The 21,865-nt window shown below is 42.1% G+C and overlaps 1 protein-coding gene across 2 annotated transcripts in view; it reads left to right on the forward strand.

Annotated features, from left to right (window-relative positions):
- Positions 1–21,865, forward strand: part of LOC103188456 (protein CASP) — a 174,105-nt gene that overhangs the window by 79,438 nt on the left and 72,802 nt on the right. For both annotated transcript variants that reach the window (XM_042338434.1, XM_042338435.1), the window contains exons 6-8: positions 363–486; positions 1,786–1,862; positions 3,200–3,266. In XM_042338434.1, the coding sequence (XP_042194368.1) occupies positions 363–486; positions 1,786–1,862; positions 3,200–3,266 (268 nt within the window). The remainder of the gene's footprint in view (positions 1–362; positions 487–1,785; positions 1,863–3,199; positions 3,267–21,865) is intronic.

Genomic DNA, 21,865 nt, shown 5'->3' on the forward strand with positions numbered 1-21,865 from the left:
ACTGTTTCAATTGGCTTCTTACACGTAAAATTCTGAGTGACTTCATTGATCTCTCGTGAGAAGAAAGCTAATTTGAGTCCAGTCAATAAAGTGATATTATATTTTGATATTGATTTTTTGAGTCATTTCAGTGAGTCTGGAGTATGCTCCAAAGCAAAACCCATTGATCCTTCTCAACCTAAACATTTGAAGTTCAATTTAACATTTAAGGAGTAATGGGACTCCATAGGGACTAGTATCATTGATTATGTGTCAGGATTGAAAAGTTACACTTTAAATCACAGCAAACCTTTGGAGTACAGGAAACCTCCTCTTGTATAACTGCACAATTGCTGTGTAAACACCTCGTCTTGTTCCTGCAGAGGTTACAATAAAGGCACTTAAAGAAAAAATCAAAGAGTACGAGCAGACGTTGAGCAGCAGAGCGGAAATCCTTGCACTTGAGAAAGAACAGAAACTGCAGAATGACTTCACAGAAAAGGAAAGGTAGGCTGTTGCGATCTGATTGTTTAGTGCTCTAGTTTCTCATATTACTCGCCTCTGTTTTCAGAGAACGTGGTAGCGACAACATAGCCGAGGCTGTTCAGGCTATTGATTTGTGCTGCTCTTTGCTCCAACAATAGAACTAATTATACAAATCCCAGCTCTCGCCCCGTACTTGTTTATATTGTTCCTCTTCAACTGTTTAATCCAATTCTCTTTTCAATCTTGACAACTTATTCGTTCTTAAACACTAGGGTTTTCTTTCACAGCCAGAAGGAATTGTACAGACAGGTTCTTCTGTGGTTTTCATCTTCAGTCTGAGATTTGAGCTCCTCAGGATACTTATTGATATTCTTCTTCTTTTTGGAGAATATTAAAGCAACATTGATGTACATAATAATAATTCTTACATTTGGTATAGCGCCTTTCATGTCGAGAGGAAATCTCTGAGTGTTTGACAGGATTTACTGTAAAGTGAAATCCCTGTATTTTGTTGGTGAAATATGTTTTGCATTATAAGCTTTACAGGTGGACAGCACGTTTTTCACCTCCGCTGTCTTTGTGAAGAGGTTTGTGGCCTCTCTTTGTTAGGTTCTAGTGACATGATATGGATCAGTATAATTTGTCTCATTGTTCTGTGAGCTTGTAAACCAATGGGAAAGGTTTGTAGAGAGGCCATTATAGTCGTGTTGACTCAGTGGGATTTGATCCCAGGACTCGGTTATCATGTTGCTCTGAGAGAAACTATTCAATCTGATATTGGGCACCTTTAAGTGTTGGAGATGCTCTGAGCAGTGGTATCTTAGAGATGACTCGACTCACGATAGCACTTAACATGCCAGGTGCTCACTCATCCACTTTATGGTAGAGGTTAGCTAGGGTTTCACCTAAGCATCACAAGTTGAGCCAGAATCAATGATATTAATCAAGCTGTTACCGTTCAAACACAAGTATAAGTAAGGTGTGATAATTGAACAGCTAAAATGTATCAGTCTGCCTGCATTACCCTTTAATACTGCGTTTAGACCTTCAGGAAGCCTGTCACTGCTTTATGAAGCCAGGAGAGAAAATCATAGCCAAGTTGATATTCTGTTTGCTACACCAAAATAGGGGCTGGTTTGGTGGTGGGGGGTAAATCTTGTTGACCAGACAGTTGTTAAGATTTTGGATGGGCAGTTAGCTTTGAAAGGAGAACAGGGGAGCAGGCAAAGCTGTGAATCTTTGCTTTATTTATGAAATATGCTATGTTTTCTGGTGAGTCTTGGGTTTGGATTTTCCAAATGTGACTTTGTTTTCTTGTAGGAAGCTGCAGGAGATGCAGACGTCCTTGGCTTCCAAGTTTGATGAGGCCGAACACAAGGTTCAAGTTTTGCAGACAGGTAAGACAGCAGCTCTGTATTGCTGCTGATTGGAAGTGCAAAGTTGCTCCCAGTAGAGTGCTTGTCACTGGAGGACTGAAAGACAGGATAGATAAATATTTGATAGGTCAGGGTGTTAAGGGATATGGGGAAAGCGCAGGTAACTGGACTTGAGGTACAGATCAGCCATGATCTTATAAAATGGCGGAACAGGCTTGAGGGGCTGAATAGCCTACTCCTGTTTCTATGAAAGAGATGAGCAGCTTCAGATGGTTTCAGAGTTGTGTGCGAGATAGAAAATGTTTAAAGTTTTATTTTTTTTTTGCCAACCTGAGATACTGAATAGAAACCTATAAATAACTAGCAAATTAAAATAGGTAGAAATCGTCAAAACACAAATCTTAACCAACTGGTACATTTCCAACTCACAGCAAACCTGAGTGGGTTTGCTCTCCTTGCTCAGATGAACTTTCCTCACCACAGATTATTGCTTTATTATAATTAAATTATTATTATATAATTTCTGAACTAATGGGATCAATTTTAAAACTTATTTTATGGGGAGGAGGCGCAGTGGGTATTAATAAATGAAAGTCTCTGCCATATTCCTCCTGTGAAATGTATTAGCCATAGGAGATCACGATACTTTCAAAGGTAGCTCTTTTTTGGGGAATGGATTTCATTTTTCCCTGTTTTCTCTTTTGCAACATTACTGAGGAGCCAGTACCGAGAGAGAGCAGAAATCGAGCGTTCGATCAGATTGGGCTATTGGTATTGAGCTCTGCCACCAATTTTGAAGAATAGCAAAGGTGGTGATGCTGGGAAGCTGTAGTTAGCGACAGAGCTACTGGTTAATGGACTTTTCTTTAGCACCATGTTAGAGAATTCTATTGATTTGATTTTAAAAGCAGCATCCATGTACAAGAGTTGTTTCAATTGTATTAAATTTGCAGTGATTTAATCCAGCCACAGGCAGAGAGAGGTTCATGTTATCAGAACCCAATCTGTCGCTGGGCGGGGGACTCATTTACTTTCTAGGTAGTTAATTTTAGCAAAAAAAATAAAATTGAGATTGCTTTTGTGAGGTTGTTTGAGGAAATGTACTGGTTTCCTTTCACAGTGCTGTCAGGGTCTAGCTATTCCTCCTGTGCAGACTGGGTTTTCATCAGGTTGTAGTAAATTAAGAGACTTTAAGCATTTAAGTTTAATGAGGACCAAGCAGAGTTACAGGTAAGTGAAGTGTGAAACACTGCTGGGAAGGAAGCAGGCAGCCTCCAGTCCAGTGCCTTCGGTGCCAGGCTGCACTCAGCCTCTTTCCAATCTTGGCTCATTCTGAAAATGTCTTTTTTTGTCCCCAGCCCTGGAATCCACTCAGACAGAGCTGTTTGATTTGAAAACAAAGTACGATGAGGAATCAACTGCAAAGTAAGTGTCTGCAGTTATGATGGAGACCATGTCTTTAATCAGGTTGACAAAGTGTGCTTTCAAATATCTATATAATAATAATAATCCTTGCATTTGATATAGCGCTTTTCACGTCGGGAGGACGTCCCAAAGCGCTTCACAGAACACACTGTAAAGTGAATTGACTATATTTGTGGGCGACCGCAGCAGCCAATTGCGCACAGCAATGTCCCACAAACAGTCGTAGATTGAAAATGACCAATTTAATTATTGTTTTTAGTTTTGGAGGGATTATTATTAGGCGTGTGGAGTAAGGAAACTTGCCCAAGGTTTCGCCCTGCCTGGAATTGAACTCAGGTGTATCATCGTCACACTGTACAAGTTATAATCCTTGCATTTGATACAGCACTTTATCACGTCTTCGAGACGTCTCAAAGCGCTTCACAGAATATACTGTAAATTGAATTGACTTTATATTTTGTGGGCAGAAGTTGTGGAAGTAGCAGAACTATCATCTTGTATAAATGCATAATCCTTTCTGCATTGGGTCCAACAACAAAATTACATTGATACATCGCCTTTCATATGGGGAGGATTCCCCAAGGTGCTGGACAATTAAGGGTTTGTATCTGAGCTGGGGGTTGGGATCAAGAAGGGTGGAGGGTAGTGGGGTGAGAGGATGACCAAAGGCACAGTCAAAGAGGATGTCTTGAGACGGGCCTTGAAGGAGGCAAGGGAGGGAGTGAGGCAGAGGAGCTCTGGGATGGAGTTCCAGAGGGTGAGGGAAGAAAAGCTGAAGTCCTGACGCCATTGCTGGAGCGGGCAGAGCAGGGGACAAGGAGCAGGCTGGTACTCGCTGAGTGGTTGTAGTGGACAGATTGGTATGGTGAGTAGAGGGGCACCATACCAGTGTGAGTAGAGGGTTTTGCCTGCCCAGCACACAGCGAGGGTGTGGATGCTGCCGTTGGCTCAAGCCTTCTGATGATTTTCATTGTGCTTCAGCATTGCCATCCACAACACCATTGGTCTCGTGTATTATAACCCACCTGCCCCCAGTGTATCAATTACAGGGTTCACAATCAGCTCCTGCTCACAATGCGATTCTAACCAGAACAAATTCAGTTAGTGTATAAAAGCTATTGTTTATGGTATTTGCTCCTTCCAAATAGGCTGCGCGGGAAAGGGCACTGATTACTTGTGTTCTGTTATTCCCAATAGGGATACGGAATAGGCCTGGACTAAGTCACTGTGTTGTGAAATATCCCACTGTGAAAGCACATGCAGAGCGCTTTGTTTTCTGTGTATGTGATTGGATTATTGCACTTTGTAAGGCTTCCATTACACTTGAATGACACTAATTAAAAACAAAGCTGTTCTTCCCATGCAGCACTAAGTAAATCTCTTCCCCATGCCATGCTCATAGTACTGTATGTAAACGCTGCCGGATTAACAGCTCTGGATTTAAACCAGCATGAATCCTGATCTCTCCTGACAGTGGGGGGTTTTCCAGTTCAACTGCCAACAGAGCCTTTGACCCCTGGTATCCTCCTCACCTTTGCTGGCCTCGTACAACACGTTAAGCGGGCAGCAGCAGCAAATTAGTAGTTTCAGCGACTGCAGTTGAAAGATATTAACATTTCAGAAGGAGACACGGCATTGCTCTACGTGCCGATTTCAGTTGCTTCATAATCATCAAAATCTAAATAGTCTCAGTACCAGATTCATGTCCGTGACTCACAATTCTAGCTGGGTGGGCAGTGGGCAGTATTGATAAGTGAGTGTGGCTGCCAACCCTGGATACAGTGACTACTCAGTGACTGTTATACAAATCTTGTTTACTGTAATGGATCTGTAGTTGCTGTCTGATAATTTTGGGAGCCCAGGTCTATTCCTCCCCAGTGTAAGGCTGGAACACTTAGAAATAAACAGTGTTACCTTCTGTGTTAGCTCAGTGTGACATGTTCTAATCAGTTATGTCTTTGCAGTTTATTTAAAGAGCAGGTTCCAGGAGAGAGGCTGGTGCTGGTGGAGTGTGTGAGGCAATGTGGGGCGGGAGGGGGGGGAGGGCACTACAGTATTAGAAGGTGATGTAGTTACAGACACACGTGCATTCTACAGCAAGGCTAGGAGTTGATCCAACTAACTTGATTCTATGGTGGTGATGTAATGGTGTGTGATATAGATGGTTTATTTTTGGCATATGCTGTGGTAGTGGCAAAGGAGGTGAGTGATACTGGATGGAGGTGGCAGCTGAGCACATTCCACAGTGGTGTTTGCCGAGCTGGCTTGATTTTTGGGGACAAAGCCCAAAACTGTGATATGGAACATTTCTCTTTGTACTCGGACAGGGAATTGTTCAGGTTAGATATCGGACATGTCAGATAACTGGGACCTCCATAACATGGCTGATCAGAGCACTTGTCCACTTTACACACCAGAATAGCATTTCTCTTTGCTGAGATGTATACATTGAAATGGCTTATGGAGATATTACCCAATTACAGATGAATTCTAGATTGTGCTGTGCTTTGTTACACTGGGAGGTGGATTGAGAAAGCCAGAGAATGGGTTTAGATTGTTTTATACTCAGCTTTACCAAGTCTTGGCTTCCTATTTCTCTTCATTCCAATTCCAAAGCTTTGGGCAGCCAGGACAGAAAAAGAGGCATTTAGCTTATTTTCCACTCTTCTTTGTATCCTAAGTGGGGGTGGGGGTGGGGTGGAGCACAGGCACAGGCAAAGTGAATGGCCTCCTGCTTCTTGTGTGGTCATTTCAGAATTAACAAAAGCTGAAATGTACAGTAACAGAGCCGGAGCAGGCAAGTCACTGCCTCCCTTTGATCTCAGGTACACTCCACACATCTCTCATTGTGTGTCAGTCACAGCGGCTGCAAATGGTCGTCTACAATTCCCTCGAGCAGCTGAGGGTGGCTTCCAGCTGTCACATTTTATTTGACACGATGGCTTGAAAGCAATTGTGCGGAGTTGTCTCCGTCCCGACCCTTGCTCAGTACAGCTTAATCTTGGCTAATTCTTTTGTGCGGTTTTATTTATGAATGCACTGTATATCCTGGGATACGGTGGAGGAAGATAGCTATGTTGAAGCTGGTAAAACTGTACATCATGACATCTAAATGTGTTTGTGATTACCAATTAAGAGAGATGAGGCTGAAGACATTTATGATAGAATAATGGAAAGACCCCAAGTGCTCACAATCCTAATAATTAACATCACGTTATTAAACTATCAAAATGTTGTCAATTTTTATTTAAATTTGCAAAGTAAATTAATCGTATTTATCATTGCAACTTGATTAATATAATGAAACCACTTACTTCACAGGAAGGTGTCGGCCTTCCGTCATATGTCACACGGGTTAGATTTACGTCTCCGCCACAGCAATACACCTTTCAGACGTTTGAAAGTCATGTCCTAGTTTTAGATGATCGGAAATATAAATGTAAAATAGGAACACAGCAGCTTACAAAACGAAGGTAGAAGTTTCAGTTCCTCTGAGACATTGTGGGAGGGATGGTCGTGGAGTATTCACTATTCAGCAAACATTACAACAAATTCATGACATTTGAGAGCCATAAAAAACCACATTCACACACAATCTCTTCTGCAGTGCATTCCCTTGAGATTAGAAGTTTGAGGGGAGATCTAATTGAGGCTTTTAAAATAATAGAGATTCGATAGGGTAGCTGCAGTGAAACTATTTCGTCTGATGAGGAATCCAGAACAAGGGGGCATAATCTTAAAATTAGAACTAGGCCATTTAGGAGTGAAATTAGGAGGCAGTTTTTCACCCACAGGCCGGTGGAAATCTGGAACTCTCCCCCAAAAGGCTGTGGGTTCTGGATCCATTCACATTTTCAAGACTGAGGTGGGTAGATGTTTGTTAGGTCAGGGTGTTAAGGGATATGGGGCAAGGGCGGGTAATTGGAGTTGAGGTGCAGATCAGCCATGATCTTATAGAATGACGGAACAGGCTCGAGGGGCTGAATGGCCTCCTCCTGGTATTGTGTTCCCTTTTCCACTGATTACAGTGCGCCTACATTTTGCTGACTGTGGCTCACCGTTACACTAATCTATTAAACACGTTGTTCATACATTTCAAATTTATTTCAGATCTTTTTCAATCCTGTCTTTTAATATTTAGCATAATTTTGACATCTAATTTTAATGAAATTACCTGACTTGCGAAGGTCGGGGAAACCCTATTGAACATATCACATTGTTACTGACGGCATTAATCGACATAGTCAAAATATTAACAATCATATTAAAACATGAGGGAAGACTGATATTATGCCTGGAGCTCTGATTATACGGATAGCTCTTGTATTTTACTGTTCTGTGATCGGTGCTGTTTCCTCTACATTCTTGCCCCACCCCACCCTCCGCTTGGCAGGCACTGGCACTGGCTTGCTTCACGTCCCCCGCACTGGCCACCCCACCAGCGGCGGGAGGGCCTTCAGCCTTTCTGCCCGCAGCCTAAAGAACTCTGGTCATCTTCCACAACCACCCTTGGCCCCCACCCCTCCTGAATCGAACCCCCAACTTGCGTGCAAATTCTCAACTGTCCAGTGGCTTGAGATGAAAGGCACTATACAGACACAATTTATTGTTGTTTCAGGGAGCAGTTAGTAGGTGAGCGCTCAGATGCTACCCCGCGTGAAGGACGCTACATCATCGAATTATACAGCACAGAAGGAAACCATTAGGCCCATTGTGTATGTGCCAACTCTTTTAAAAGAGCTATCCAAATCAATCCTACTCCCCCACTCTCTCCCCATAGCCATACATATGCAAGTTGTTGTTGTTATAAGGACCCTTGATGGTGAGCAAGGTTCAGAGGATGAAACAAAGAATTCTTGTTGCAAATAAAATACTAAGCAACTTAGCCTTAGGACTGTGTACTGCTTGGTTTGATTTGCAAACTACCCACACGCTGATGTCCAAGCCACGCTTTCATCTGATTTTATTCAAACTACTTGTGGTTTTCACATCGGGGAGATATAATAGGCAAAGCAGCTTAAAAGTCCCTCTTTGTAAATTCAGATAGTTAACTTCTGTCAATATTTCATGTTCAAAACTGTACAGCACATTTGTGGCTCAATAATATCCTATGGTGTGTAATAATTGACATGTTTTTATTTGACAGAAGATTAATACAGGGAATACTGTATGTTAACTAATGTATTTTGCTGTAACACCAGCAGAGTAATGTCAACTAAATAACAGACAAAATGTGGCATTAGGATGGGGGGAGTGACAACGGGGTGGGGGCGCAGAGTGACATGAGGGTGGGTGAGTAGAGTGACATGAGGGTGGGAGCGGCACAGAGTGATATGAAAGTGGGCGTGCGGAGTGACATGAGGGTGGGGGCAGAGCGACATGAGGGTGGGGGCGGAGTGACCTGAGGGTGGATACGGAGTGACCTGAGGGTGGGGGCGGAGTGACCTGAGGGTGGGGCGGAGTGACCTGAGGGTGGGGAGGCGGAGTGACCTGAGGGTGGGGGAGGCGGAGTGACATGAGGGTGGGGGAGGCGGAGGGACATGAGGGTGGGGGAGGCGGAGCGACATGAGGGTGGGGGAGGCGGAGGGACATGAGGGTGGGGGAGGCGGAGGGACATGAGGGTGGAGTGCCATGAGGGTGGGGGCGGAGTGACATTACGGTGGGGGTGGAGTGCCATGAGGGTGGAGGCGGAGTGACATTAAGGTGGGGGTGGAGTGTCATGAGGGTGAGGTGGGGGGTCAGAGCCGGGGGCTAGAAGTTTGATATCAGTGTCGGGTGTCTTTACAACTACAGAAGCTGGTGGAAGTGAGAAAGCTTTACGTGTGTGAGGGAGGGGGCAGTGTTGAATGAAGGAAAGCAACGATGATGTTCCACAGATAACGCACCACCTGCTTTATCATGGATGCTGTTCCTCTCATTTAACCTCCTGTGGGAGTTAGAACATGGAGCACAAAACACGAAAAGGCCATAAAGCAACATGTCCTGATAAGTGATGGAGACTAAAAACCAAAGACGTCGCTTGAATACTGGGCCACCTGAGTTTCAGCTTATTGGCCACATCGCGCTGCTTCTGTGGCCCTGGACCTTTGTGTTTGGAGCTGGGACGAGAAAGGTAGGAGCTGGGACTGAGCTCACAGGCTGTGGGCTGGCTGGCTGACCTAAATCGTGGTCTTCTCACTGAGCCATCGGTAATGTGTCAGAATTAGACAGAATGGAAAGGGCTGACCTGTACTGGCCAAGTTTACAAAGAATATTATTTTGTAAAATAACGAGAATTTGTCTGTAACATGTATGACACTAGGCAGAATTCATGATAAATGTGGTAGGCTAGAACTAAACTCCCAAGAGATTAAAGCAGATATTGGCTACTAATAGCAGCTCGTTAACGGAGCAGTTTGGTGTGACCTGTGGCCGGAGGATAAGGTGGAGATATAACCAGGTTAGGGAATGGGTGGAGGGAGAAGTCACCATTTGAAGCAAATTATACAATACAGTACTGATCATTCGCTCAAATTGGACAATCTAGATTCTGCCCGATCAGAAGACACGTATCTTAGAAACACGTTCCATTTTAATTTAACACCAGGCCCCCACATTTGGGTGCCTCACGCTGCCTAAGGTGGGGGCCTGTTTTGATGTTCCTGTCAGATTTGTGAATGCATTGGGGCAAGCCAACGCAACAGTTTGATTTTCTGCTCCATTGCACTTTGCTTTACTTTGTTAAGGAGCACCCAAAAGGAAGCTTTCAGATGTAATTATTGCTGCCCTGAATCCTTTCTTGTGTTTCTTATTGTAAGTACTGTATATTGTCCTGATAGAGGTGAAGATTAGCATTGAGCAGCCTTGGGCCTAGGCTGTTTGATTGTGCCGGGTCTGCCTCGAATGCAGAGCAAAGTATTTGAGACATCGTGGGGATCGTGCATAATAAATGCAAAGTTTGTTTTACATTAACGTTTTTTTAAAAAACCTTGTAGTGGTGGTGTGACTCCGTCAGGGCTTATTTTGCCCTTTTCCACGGGAGGCTGTTTGTTTAGGAACGCTGCTGATGGCTGAGGAGGATTGTGGGCTGATACAGCCAGTGCAGCAAACAGGCAGAGCACAGCACAGCACTATAGCGAGAACGCCTGGGATATGAATTTTTAATGCACCGCTATATAACGCAGCTCTCGCAACACAGCTGCATTATTCTCCTGAGCTTACAGATTTTATGCTTTACTGAACAGAACATGTACTGGGGGCTTAGTACTTCAGTTTGTATTAACCCTTAGATTACTGACTGCAAAAGTTAATTTCCCTGCGGGCCACAAGTATGTAGTAGATGGAAGATCTTAAATAATGCAGCTCTGTTAAGGTTATCATTAGGGAATTGCTAGAATAATATGTGACTACTTCTATATTACTACCTCCTTTTCCCAGCCGGTAACATGAAAACCTTTATAAATCTTAAAGAGACCTTAAATAAAGAGCACATTTATCATTTTTGACTTTTTAGATTTATTTTTGACAGCAAACTTATCTTTATCTAAATCCTTTAGTTTAAATAATTAGATGTGTCCGAGTTCTTTTCTGGTATGATAATAAACCTCCGATTTGATTCTTTTTCTTTCTCCCGCGCCCCTCACCCTCAAACCCTACTTCCCCCACTCCCTCCCCCCCATTAAGAAGAACACCTTAGCATCATCAGCAAAAAAAAACCTGCTTTTCTTTAAACGGACTATCAGTATTTTATGGAATTTAAATGACAAAATGTTTTTAAATTCCACGTTTCTCCTCCAACTACTTTTAATTGGCAGAAGCCAGCCTACCGGCCTTACACTTTGAGAGGAGGCAGGAGCGATGGGAATGTGACCTCTTTTAATGTCACGTGCTTCACTGTTTAATGTCGCTATATTCATTTATAGCTTAAACTGTGCAGCACCTTATAACATCACTTAAGTGTAACAGTGTGGAAGGAAAAAAAGACACCAGATCACACTGAGATTATTCAACAGAAACTCAGCACTGCTACCTACTTCTAATTGATAACTAATTTTTGCAACTGCACAGTTTTATTTTACCTCCTCGTGCTAAGATAGGATCAAATGCATAATTATTTGCGTGCAATACATCCTGCTTTAGGCTAGCAAGCGTTGGCAGTATTAGTCACCAAATGACAAGGAATAAATCTTCTCTGCATGATTTATTTAGCTGCACCAACCATAGGCTGGCATTATTGGAGCTTCTCTTTACATAAATCGGCTGATAATGGTACTAACAGCTTACTGCAGTTTTATAGTAATATTTGCTTGACTAATTTGCTGTTTCATCATTTGAATGTTACACACTTTACATTTAATTTGTCTAAGAATAATTAGTAAACCAAAATATTAAAAGTAAATTAAGGATTTCGCACCAGCCAGTTGTGAATCCATGCCTACAAATGTACTGTACATCTGCACAAAAGCAGCCTTACATCCCAGACAACGTGGAGTGCAGCAACTGCTTTTAAGGTGATTAACTCATTTTCCTTAATTTCTTTCACATATAAATTGAGTAAGTTTAAAATACATGACAGAAATTCAGAAACAATGTTCTACATAAATGGGACATTTAGTTCTGCTCGTAGTTCTGCGCATGTGATATTTACACTGGCTGGACTTCAGTAAATAGATGAGAGATTAGCGGATTAGAACGCATAATATTGAGAAAGGAAGAGGTGGTGGATTGCAAAACTACAGGCTAACCTCATTTTGTCTCATTCCCATCGAAAAGCACTTGGTTTAGATCTTAAGACCCAGCATATCTGGCCATGCACTGTAACAATAAATAATAATGCATTTGATAGCGCTTTTCACGTCAGGAGGACGTCTCGAAACGCTTCACAGGATTTACTGTCAAGTGCATTGACTGTGTTTTATAGGTGAATGCCTCTGAGAGGGATGCACATTCCCTGTATTGGTGTGGCAGGAGCTATTTGTATTGTAAAATTAATCTTGCCCAGTAATTCTTCTCTCTCCCCCCTCCCCCCCCCCCCCCCAGCAATGTATATCTTGTAGTTTATTGCGCCACTGGATCGTATTCCTGTGTTAGACATATGACGAGATTCTGTTCTGGGTAACTCTGGAGTTTGTCATGTGCTGATTGCTAAGGATAGACACCTTTTTGTAGCTACATCACACCCTTTCAGTTACGTTTCACTGTAGCATATGATGGACAGTACACACAGGAACAGAGCACTCCAGCAAGGGAACGACGCAGTGGGAATAACCGGGAATGCTGGAAACTTGAATCCTGGCCAGCGGGATAGGATCCATCATATTCCAGAGGTTTATTGAGCCTCTGTGTGTTTCCAATCATTTCTGTTTGTGTTTTGATCAAGGATCTGACATGAAACTCCTACGCAGCTGAACATTTTGACACTAATCGCCAGGAGTGACGTTGCGCTGGTGTTTAAACTTGTTGCACATTTAAAGGACGTGAAGATGTAAATTCACGCAGGACTTTACATTGAGTAAAGTAGACTGCACGGATCAAACTATATTAGCTTGTGATGAGTCTCATTTAATGTGAATCCACTGATCTCTGCTCCTGGTGGGGTTGAATTTACAGCACACGCTGACGGCCCAGTCCAACAATAAGCACTCGTACCCTGGAGGGCTGTGACCCCAGAGTGTGGGAAATGGAGGGCTGCTTCCTGTGAGCCAGGCAATCCTCTCCATGGTTGAGATTGAAAGAACAAAACTTGTATTTTTATAGCACCTGTAACATTGAAACACTTTAGAGCTTTATAGTTATTGCTTGGCACATGTAGTCATATTGTTTTTTGTGTCGCAATTGAGGTTCAGTGCCTCAGTAATGGTCAAGGAACTTTGACCCACACCCACCTCTGGGGCTTTGGTGCTGTCTTTGGAAGCAAAGAATTGAGTGACAAAACTTTCAATCCCACAGCTTGGCGATGCTCTCCTCCGCGAGCTTGTGTCCAGCTGAATTGCTGCGTATCTCTCCTCTACACTTGCCTGCTTTTTATTAAATGTTTGCAGCAACAATATCTAATACCGTAACCAAAACTAACAATCTATTTTGATTTACAGCCCCCTAGGGGTATTTACTTGAGACCCAGCATTGAATCTAATAGTGTACTTGTGAGCTGTTTGTTATATAGTTCACAGTAAATTAAGTTTGCATTTTCGCTCTTATAAGGGAACGCAAAATAGGCATCTTTGTAGCTTTGAAATCACAAGTGCGTGACCAAACCTGAGGTTACTGCCATTAGCCTTATAAAGGTTAAATAACAGTGGAAAATGAAAAGGAAGTACATCAAATGTAATGTGTAGAAAGAAATATAATAGGTTAGTCTGGAAAGTGACGCATTAACCCGAGGAGACTCAGAAGGGCTAACACAGGGTGTGAGTCTGCCGGATTACTTTAAATATATTCATGTGTACAGCCGTTATACAGTGTACAAATGACCCGCAGGTTAACCTCTCATTTCCAACAGCAATAAACGGAAAAGGTCAGCGCTACAATTTCTGCTTGTACTGTCAGCTTTCATATTCCTAGAGTATCATGAAACCGAGTCAGACAGGTAACCGAGGCTACATTTTAATGAAGCTTCGCCTCATCTCTGGCAGCCTTTTCTTTGTGTTGAGTCCTGTAAAACCCAATGAATGCTTTTGGACTTCAGTCAAGGAATTATTTTTAAACCGTATTTCCACCCCTGAGGTTATAATAATTCTGATTATAACCAAGGGTAAAAACTTGACTCTTAAGATGCCGTCTGCATTAATTTAATTGCACTGAGAGGGTAAAAATCTGTTTGGCCGCAGTGAAGAGTAGATGTTTGTTCTCACTGAGTGAATGGACCGAAGCAAGCTTTGTTGTTCACCTTGGATAATGCGAAGCATATTATTACCTGCACCCAGGGAGTTCCCATTAATGTAGCTAATCTATATTTAGACTCCTGGATGATTGGAGATGAAATGCAGAAGTGTGTTTAGTCCCAACTGGGTTTGGTCAATAGGGTGTGAGGCATCTGTTATTCCAATTTTATGTATTATATCACAGGGAGGGGGTTTAATTATTTCAAAGTTTTCTGGGAAAAAACAGTCATAGAATCTTACAGCACAGAAGGAGGCCATTTGGCCCATTGTGCTTGTGCCAGTTCTTTGAAAGAGCCACTGACTAGCCCCACTCCCCGCTCTTACCCCATAGCCCTGCAAATGTTTCCCTTTCAAGTGCCTATCCAATTCCCTTTTGAAAGCTACAGTTGAACAATGTTATGTCATTTTGCATCACAGTCCCATATTCTGTGAGAAACTGCTTTCATAAAATCACAAGAAGCTCCAACAACTAGGACTTACTTCGAATCAAAAACAAGTATTTTTTTCACGTCCAAGAATCTCAATTCGCTCACAGGCAAATAACTGGACACCAGTATATCACAGGATCTCTGTCTAACCCATAGTCACTAATCTTTATACCTGCACCTCACACAGAGTCCCATTCCAGCTTGCAGTTTTTCTCTCTTTCATACCAGTATTTTTGCCGGGCAAACGCATCCCTCCTCTGGACCCAGCTCCCAGTGCACAGGCTTGTCCGTGGCGTGCATTCTGTCCTCCACGCATCGGCCATTGATGTGTCAAACCCAGCTAAAGGATTATATTTAGGGCCTTCAGCCTCTCCGCCCCCACCCTTTGGATCCCTTTGCCTCGCTCCCTCGCCTCTGTCAAGGCACGTCTCAAGACCCTCCCCTTTGGCCACCCTCCCTATCCTCCCACCCCAGCTCAGGACCAAATCCCTGACTATCCAGTGCCTTGGGATGTCCTCCCGATGTGAAAGGCGTTATACAAATGTAATTTTGTATTGTATGTGGTTTGGGTTTCCCTCGTCTAGTTACCCATGTGTTGCAGAGTTGAACAAAGTTCTGATTTCTTCAGCTTTGCTGTATGAAACCACTATTAATGGTAACAGACACATATTAGTGGCAATAAAACGTACCCTTTTGCCAATTTAATAGGATTTTGCAAAGCCCAAGTTCTAATTTATATATCTGCAGTGGGGGATTTCAGACTACTACACAGCCGGCTGCAATATCAAAGCTCCTCACAGTCAGTAATATGTTTTATGCTGTTTACCCTGTTGGCAACGAGCTCTCTACTTTTTCTCCAGCTCTGCTGTCACAGAAAGTTGCTCTCTATTTTGTGGTGGAGTGATGCCAGTGGTACTCTAAATTGCGTGTCTTTGAAAATTCTGGTTATGTCTTTCCACAGCATCATTATATAAATAAATGCCTGTTAAAATGGTCCGGCCAGTAAAACCAATTATTAATAATAATCCTTGCATTTGATATAGCGCCTTATCACGTCTTTGAGACGTCTCAAAGCGCTTCACAGAATGTACTGTAAAGTGGAGTGACTGTATATTTTGTGGGGGACATGCAGCAGCCAATTGCACACAGCAGCGTCCCACAAACAGTCCTGGATTGAGTGACCAAATTATTATTATTATATTTTTTGAAGGGATTATTACCCCTGGAAAACCAATGCACCAATTGACTAACAATCGGGTTCCTACTCTCTGCTAAGTCAACAGAGCCGTGTAGAGTAAGGAAACTTGCCCAACGTTTCGCCCTGCCCGGGAATTGAACCCAGGACCTCTGGCTTGTGAGGCGTGCGCTCTAACCACTGATTCCATTTAGCTGCTTTAATAAAACTACTGACTGCATCTTGACAGTAAAATTTTCACAGGACGTCTGTATTTCTCACAGGAAGCAGTGTGCTGGTTCTTTATTTCATGTGTTCTAGACGTGCGTGTATCAATGTGTTACCTGAAACAGAAATTGCCTTCTCTTTCTCTAAACAATTACTCTGATTTTATTGCTGTTTGAGCTGGTATCCAGGAGAGAAATGATGCAAGTGTTTTCCTGCTCGTTGGAGGCAGCAGGTTTTATTTGTGCGATGAGTGTAGAACGGACTTAATGATATTCCTGTTCTGACATTGCACTTTGCTACGTTTTACTTTCGGGAGGTGTCAGTGGCTGCTCGTTTGCTGCACAGCTTAGAGCTGCTCCATTTCAGGCTTGTCTTGCCAAAGTGCTGGTCTGCTTGTAAGATGATAAGATGAACTCCCAAACCGGGGTGGGGGGGAAGAGGAGCACACACTAAAGTGGACAAGTCCCTGATAGTGTCATATTGTCCCCTTGAAAACCACTACTCATTCCAAAGAAAATACAGGATTTAAAAAAAACGCTTCAATTGCAACCCTTTGATTCTCAGTGAAGAGCTTGGTTGGTAAGAGGTAGTAGAAGTGTAAGATTATATTTGCTTTTTAAATAAATCAAAATACTGTGTCATCTTACACTTCTACTCTCCCGTCTCGCAAATGTTCCTGCTGAATTCACGATAACATTAATTTTTTCATTAAACTCCAACTTCTTCCTCACTTTCTGTTTTTCTTCACATCTTGACATTGCAGCCTGCACTTAGCCTGTCCTGTACGACAGAAACGGTCCCAGCTCCCTTCAAACAGGGTCAGTGGGTTAATCCCCTCTCTACTCCAGGGTCATACGTTTGGTGACCTAGAATCGATTAGCAAATCATTTCACCAGCTCACTGTAAGACCATACTTGTGTGGACTTGGTTCATCTGACTCGAGGCAGAAGGAGTTTTTTATTTCCACTTTGACTAACCACAGCTTGACAAGTGACCTCACCAACTGAAATATAATGTGCTCCTTCTCATCTTAACCCTTGGTAAGGTGTCATATCGCGCCCCCATTCCCCCCCCCCATATCGTTGTCCTAATTGATTACAGGATAAATAGAATAGATAATTTTAGTTGAACTTTTATTTTGCTTTGTGAACAAACCACAGAAGCTGCTGGCTGGGGTGTGATTGTAAATGTCTCACTTGTCAAAGGCACTTGTGACTGTTAAGTGTGTACAACAAGGTTTACAAATCCAATGCTGACACCGACTTATTTTTGGACTCGAGGTCAAGAGTATCTGAAATATGTTTGGCAGCTACACACTAAACCTTGGCATGTGGCTATTTGCTCGGACCCCCTTTCTACAGCCTGCTCCACATCACAGGCAGTGCCGGACTGCGTAAGGTTAAGGAAGCAGCTATGTTATTCCCTGCTGTGCTTTGTACCGCTGTGAAGGATTAGGAGCAGGGTCTCTGTTTGTTCAGTTGTTATGTGATATGTGGATGTATTGGCACGAGTTGGAATACACAATGAGAGGAGGTGTCCGGGCGTACCTAACTGTGGCTGAATGTTAACAGGATTCTCCATTCTATGTAGTTGAATAAAAGGATGGTAAAAACACTGCAATGTGCCTTCAAGGATGAACAAGATTCCCTGAACAGGCTTCACTCAGATCTATTGGAATTCTTTGTGACCATTAGATATTGAAGATATTGACCATAAGATTAAAAAGGAAATTTGGTGAACGTTTGTATAATAGGTTCAGGAAAAAATGAGCAATTTGAATTAGAATCAATTGCTCCATCTTAGACTGGATGGGCTGACTGGCTTTTGTTTGTGTATCATTTCTATGTCTTGATAGAAGGCTACAACAACAACTAGCATTTATATAGCGTCCTTCGGAGTGCTTATAATGAAGACAGGTAAAGGACATGTTTTTGAACCAGTCTGTGGTGTCTACGGTAGTCTTTTGGGTGAAGTGCTTTGAGACGCATGTTGTTGTTGAAGCACCCAGTATATGATATTATTTCTAAATTGTTGCCATAACATCTCTCTCATTAATAACATTTATGAACCCAACATTACAGAACAATGTTCACAATGTATTATTGAGCAGCATTTGGGTATGGTAACTTACGTTATCAGCTGCCAAGTACCTATTGGTAGAATTCCTCCCTCTAACACCAAAATTGCAGATCTTAACAATTCATGGAGTGTGTGTCAGACACTTAGCTACTCACTGCCAGCACATGCTGCCCACGGCTTCATTCACTGTCAACTTTCTGAATTGCATTATAAAGTTTTGTCAAATTAACCTGACATAAATCGCAGACTAATAGCCTCTCCATAAGACTGGAAAAATCACACTTGCAACAGGAAATCAAGGTTAGTTTCCTCAGAAGGAAGGTAATAGTATTCGACTCAATACTGCTGGAATAGAGGATGGAGGCACAGAGATGGGAGGGGAATTTTGTGGGTCACTCATGGCTTCCAGTCGTGCAAAACTCTTTGCTGAGAAGTTTGGTGCAAATAACCAGATGAAACTCTGCCAGTATTGGGAAGAATGGTATGGCATAAGATGAAGATGAGCACCTGAAATAGGGCTGGCCACGCTCTGTGTATATCATGCTGTGGTTTGCGGCTTTACCATAGTGGTAGTCTGCTCATCAAGCAGAATCCAAACGGTGCCCATACGTGTGAAAAAGAAATATAGGTCCCAAATATGTGTTAATAATATGAAAATAAAATTTGAGTGCAATTCTAAACTCCAACTGGGTGTGATCAGGTCAGGTTGTAAATCCTCGCAATCCGGAGTTGAGAAGTAAAAGCAATGTGAGTAGGTGTTCATTAATTAATGCTCTTTCTCTGACTTCTAATTCACTTTCCTCCATCTCCTACAAGATCGCTCACTTCCAACACAACCTCACCCCCATCCATGCCTTTGGCATCTCCAGACTCAAATGCCCTCTCTGCCACCATTGGTGGGTTATCTTTCAGCCCCTTTGCCCTGACCTCTGGACCTTCCTTCTGAAACCGCTCTGCCACTCCCTCTTTGCCAACAAATCCTCCGTCTGAAAACTCTTATCTCCTCGACTGCGCCTTAAAGCAACTATCTTCCTTCCTATCCTCCTTCCAGCTGGATCTTTCGCTTGGTTTTTGTGAAGCACTTTGAGACAATCTCCCTACACAAAAGGCCAACACAAGATCAAATTATTGTGTTATTTCCCACACTCGCTGCAGATGTTTTTTATTTGGGAATTTCTGATAAAAGTCAATGACAATCCTGTAACTGGAGACCCCTTACTTGGTATAGTGGTACAAATAATCACTTGCTGATTTCCGACTCGTATCACCGTACATTAGCACTCAAAATATTAAACTATTCTTGGAAAATAGCTTGCACGAATCCTGTTTCTTCTCTGAGGATCAGATTTCATATACACATCCGCAGGGGAGGTGAATAGCAAAGCTATAACATCAGTTGCTAACTGACCGGACTCTGAGGCCTAGCTTGTGCTGCTATGTGTGTGATCTGGAACCTCACAGCCACATATCCTCGGCTCAGGTTCCAAACTTCATTTTATTTGTTAGTTTATGGAAAGTCTTTAACTTTTCAAGTGTTTTTTTTGCAAAACATTTGAAATATTTCAACAGAAAATACCGTTTTTAAATAAAAGTATTTATTACTCAGGTTTTCACTTTATTGTGTTGATTTAGAAAGCTTTGTAAAAACTTTGAAAAATACATATTAAAGTTATTATTTTCATGCAGGAATAGACCAGTGATCTATTTAGTCATGAAATCAATAATAATTATTCTTGCATTTGATATAGCGCCTTATCACGTCATTGGGCTGTCTCAAAGCGCTTCACAGGATATACTGTAAAATGGAGTGACTATTTTGTTGGTGAAACGTGGCAGCCAATTGCGCACAGCAGTGTCCCACAAACAGTTGTGGATTAAATGACCAAATATATGTATTTATACATGTGTTTAACTTGCCAAAATCAAGTAATGTAACCGTTAGATCTTATTTTGTAGTAGGTTCTTGTGGTAATGTCTTTTTGTCTTTCTGGAATATGCCTTTGGTCCCATTTGGATCTTTGTTAATTTTCTTATTGAAAAAGCAACATTTTTAGAATGTTTTAACATAATCACAGCAGTATAATAAATGTTGGTTTATTTACAATGTGTTGTCAAGCGTGTATATAAAATTAGTGTATAATATGACTACTGCTTTTAGATATATTAGTATTTAACAGTAAAGCTTTTAATGTGCAATTAATTCAGCAGCAATAGCTTTCAGTTGATGGATCGTTAGTCCCATGTGTGACTGAGTGGCTGTTCAGCTCCATTGTATGTGTTACAATGTACTCTAGATAAGGAAAGAGCAGACCTTACTGTTTGCCGTGTGCCTATCCAATCTAATGAAAAGAAAACAAAGCATTGAGAAAAATTTATTGCTGACAATCCTGTCTTTGAGAGAAAGCTGCTATATGGTGTAAAAATAAGTGCAATCAGTATTAACTGTTGTATCATTGCTCATGGGGAGATGTTCTAACAAAGCTGTCTGCTTGTAGGAAAAAGAAGCAACTGTAATGAAAAATTGTTTAAATGACGATGAGTTTGAATTCTGGACTAATTGCTCTTTGAATTGTGAAAGATGTATTTTAAAAACAAAAATCAAAGTGAGTTGTCCATGGATTTCTGGGGCGTCCCAGTTGTGTCAGCTGGAGCTGATGGTAGTGGAACTTGGCAGTAAATGTGAACAGCGTCTATACACAGAAACACTCCTGGACCTGCTCATGAAATGAGTGTTTATGTGAAGAAGAATCCTCAGCACGTACTGGCCTAACGGTGCTGCTACCAGAGGCCGCACTAGTGATTCTACACTCTAGCGCTGAGCGTTTCATGATCAGCCCTGTGTGCTTCTCCAGAGGCACTTTGTTGGTGGCTGGTCATTAGTGAATCTGATTCATGACGACATTTTCTTTCGTTTTTATACCTCTTCAATTTTAATTACTTCTGACATGACAAAGAACAACATGTACTTACCTGTAGCAATCTGCTGTATAAAGTTTGATGTGTTTGATGACTTTTGATGACTTGTGTTGGAGTGATTATCTGGGATTTCGAGGCAGAGATAGTCAGACTGGAATAAAGGGATTGTTAATGAAAGGGCTGGTCATGGTTGCCTAATTGGAATGTAGCTGATTCTGGTGAAAGGCCTTGTAATAAGAAGCCAGCGATCGCTGTGCGACTCTTGTGCAAAGAAACATTGAGTGTTTCTGTGCACAAGAGCCGTTGCCAGAATAGTGTTAGTAAACTGTAGACTCTCAGCACCAAGCCATTTTCCATAAGTTTCCTTTCCTGCCATGTGAAGCTTGAATTGGCCACAAGATTAATTTGCAGCCATGTTTACGGATTATCTGTGAAGTATGTTTAGCCAGAACTATCGGTGGCAAAAGGACACAATTGTGTTTTTTAAAGAATAAAATGACCCGTGTGAACGAGATTTAATTTAACTGTGCCTCACAGCGATGGGAACAAAACCGTAGCCAAACCTCGCCAACGCATGAATGAATGAGTGTATGGAAATGTCGACTAAATGAAAGGAACTGACTGAGACTCAGTACACGAAAACAAAGATATATTGTGTCGATCAGAGGCTAGCAGCTGACGAGTGGAATTTGATTTTGTCTCACCTGTTTTCCCGCGTCAGCAAATTCAGAATTTCAGAAGCTAAATTAGTCAACTCATCTCGATATAGCACCCAGTTCACGCATAATTACATCAAGGGTATAGCTGTCGAGATGTTTGTTCACCACTGGCACTTTGATGCACACCTTGATCTCTTATTCTTCTCAGATCACAAGAAAGGCTCCAATTCTAGGTTGTATCTCAACAGTTTGACTA

The sequence above is a fragment of the Callorhinchus milii genome, unplaced genomic scaffold (genome assembly GCF_018977255.1).
Source record: "Callorhinchus milii isolate IMCB2004 unplaced genomic scaffold, IMCB_Cmil_1.0 Scaffold10, whole genome shotgun sequence".
Classification (NCBI taxonomy): Eukaryota; Metazoa; Chordata; class Chondrichthyes; order Chimaeriformes; family Callorhinchidae; genus Callorhinchus; species Callorhinchus milii.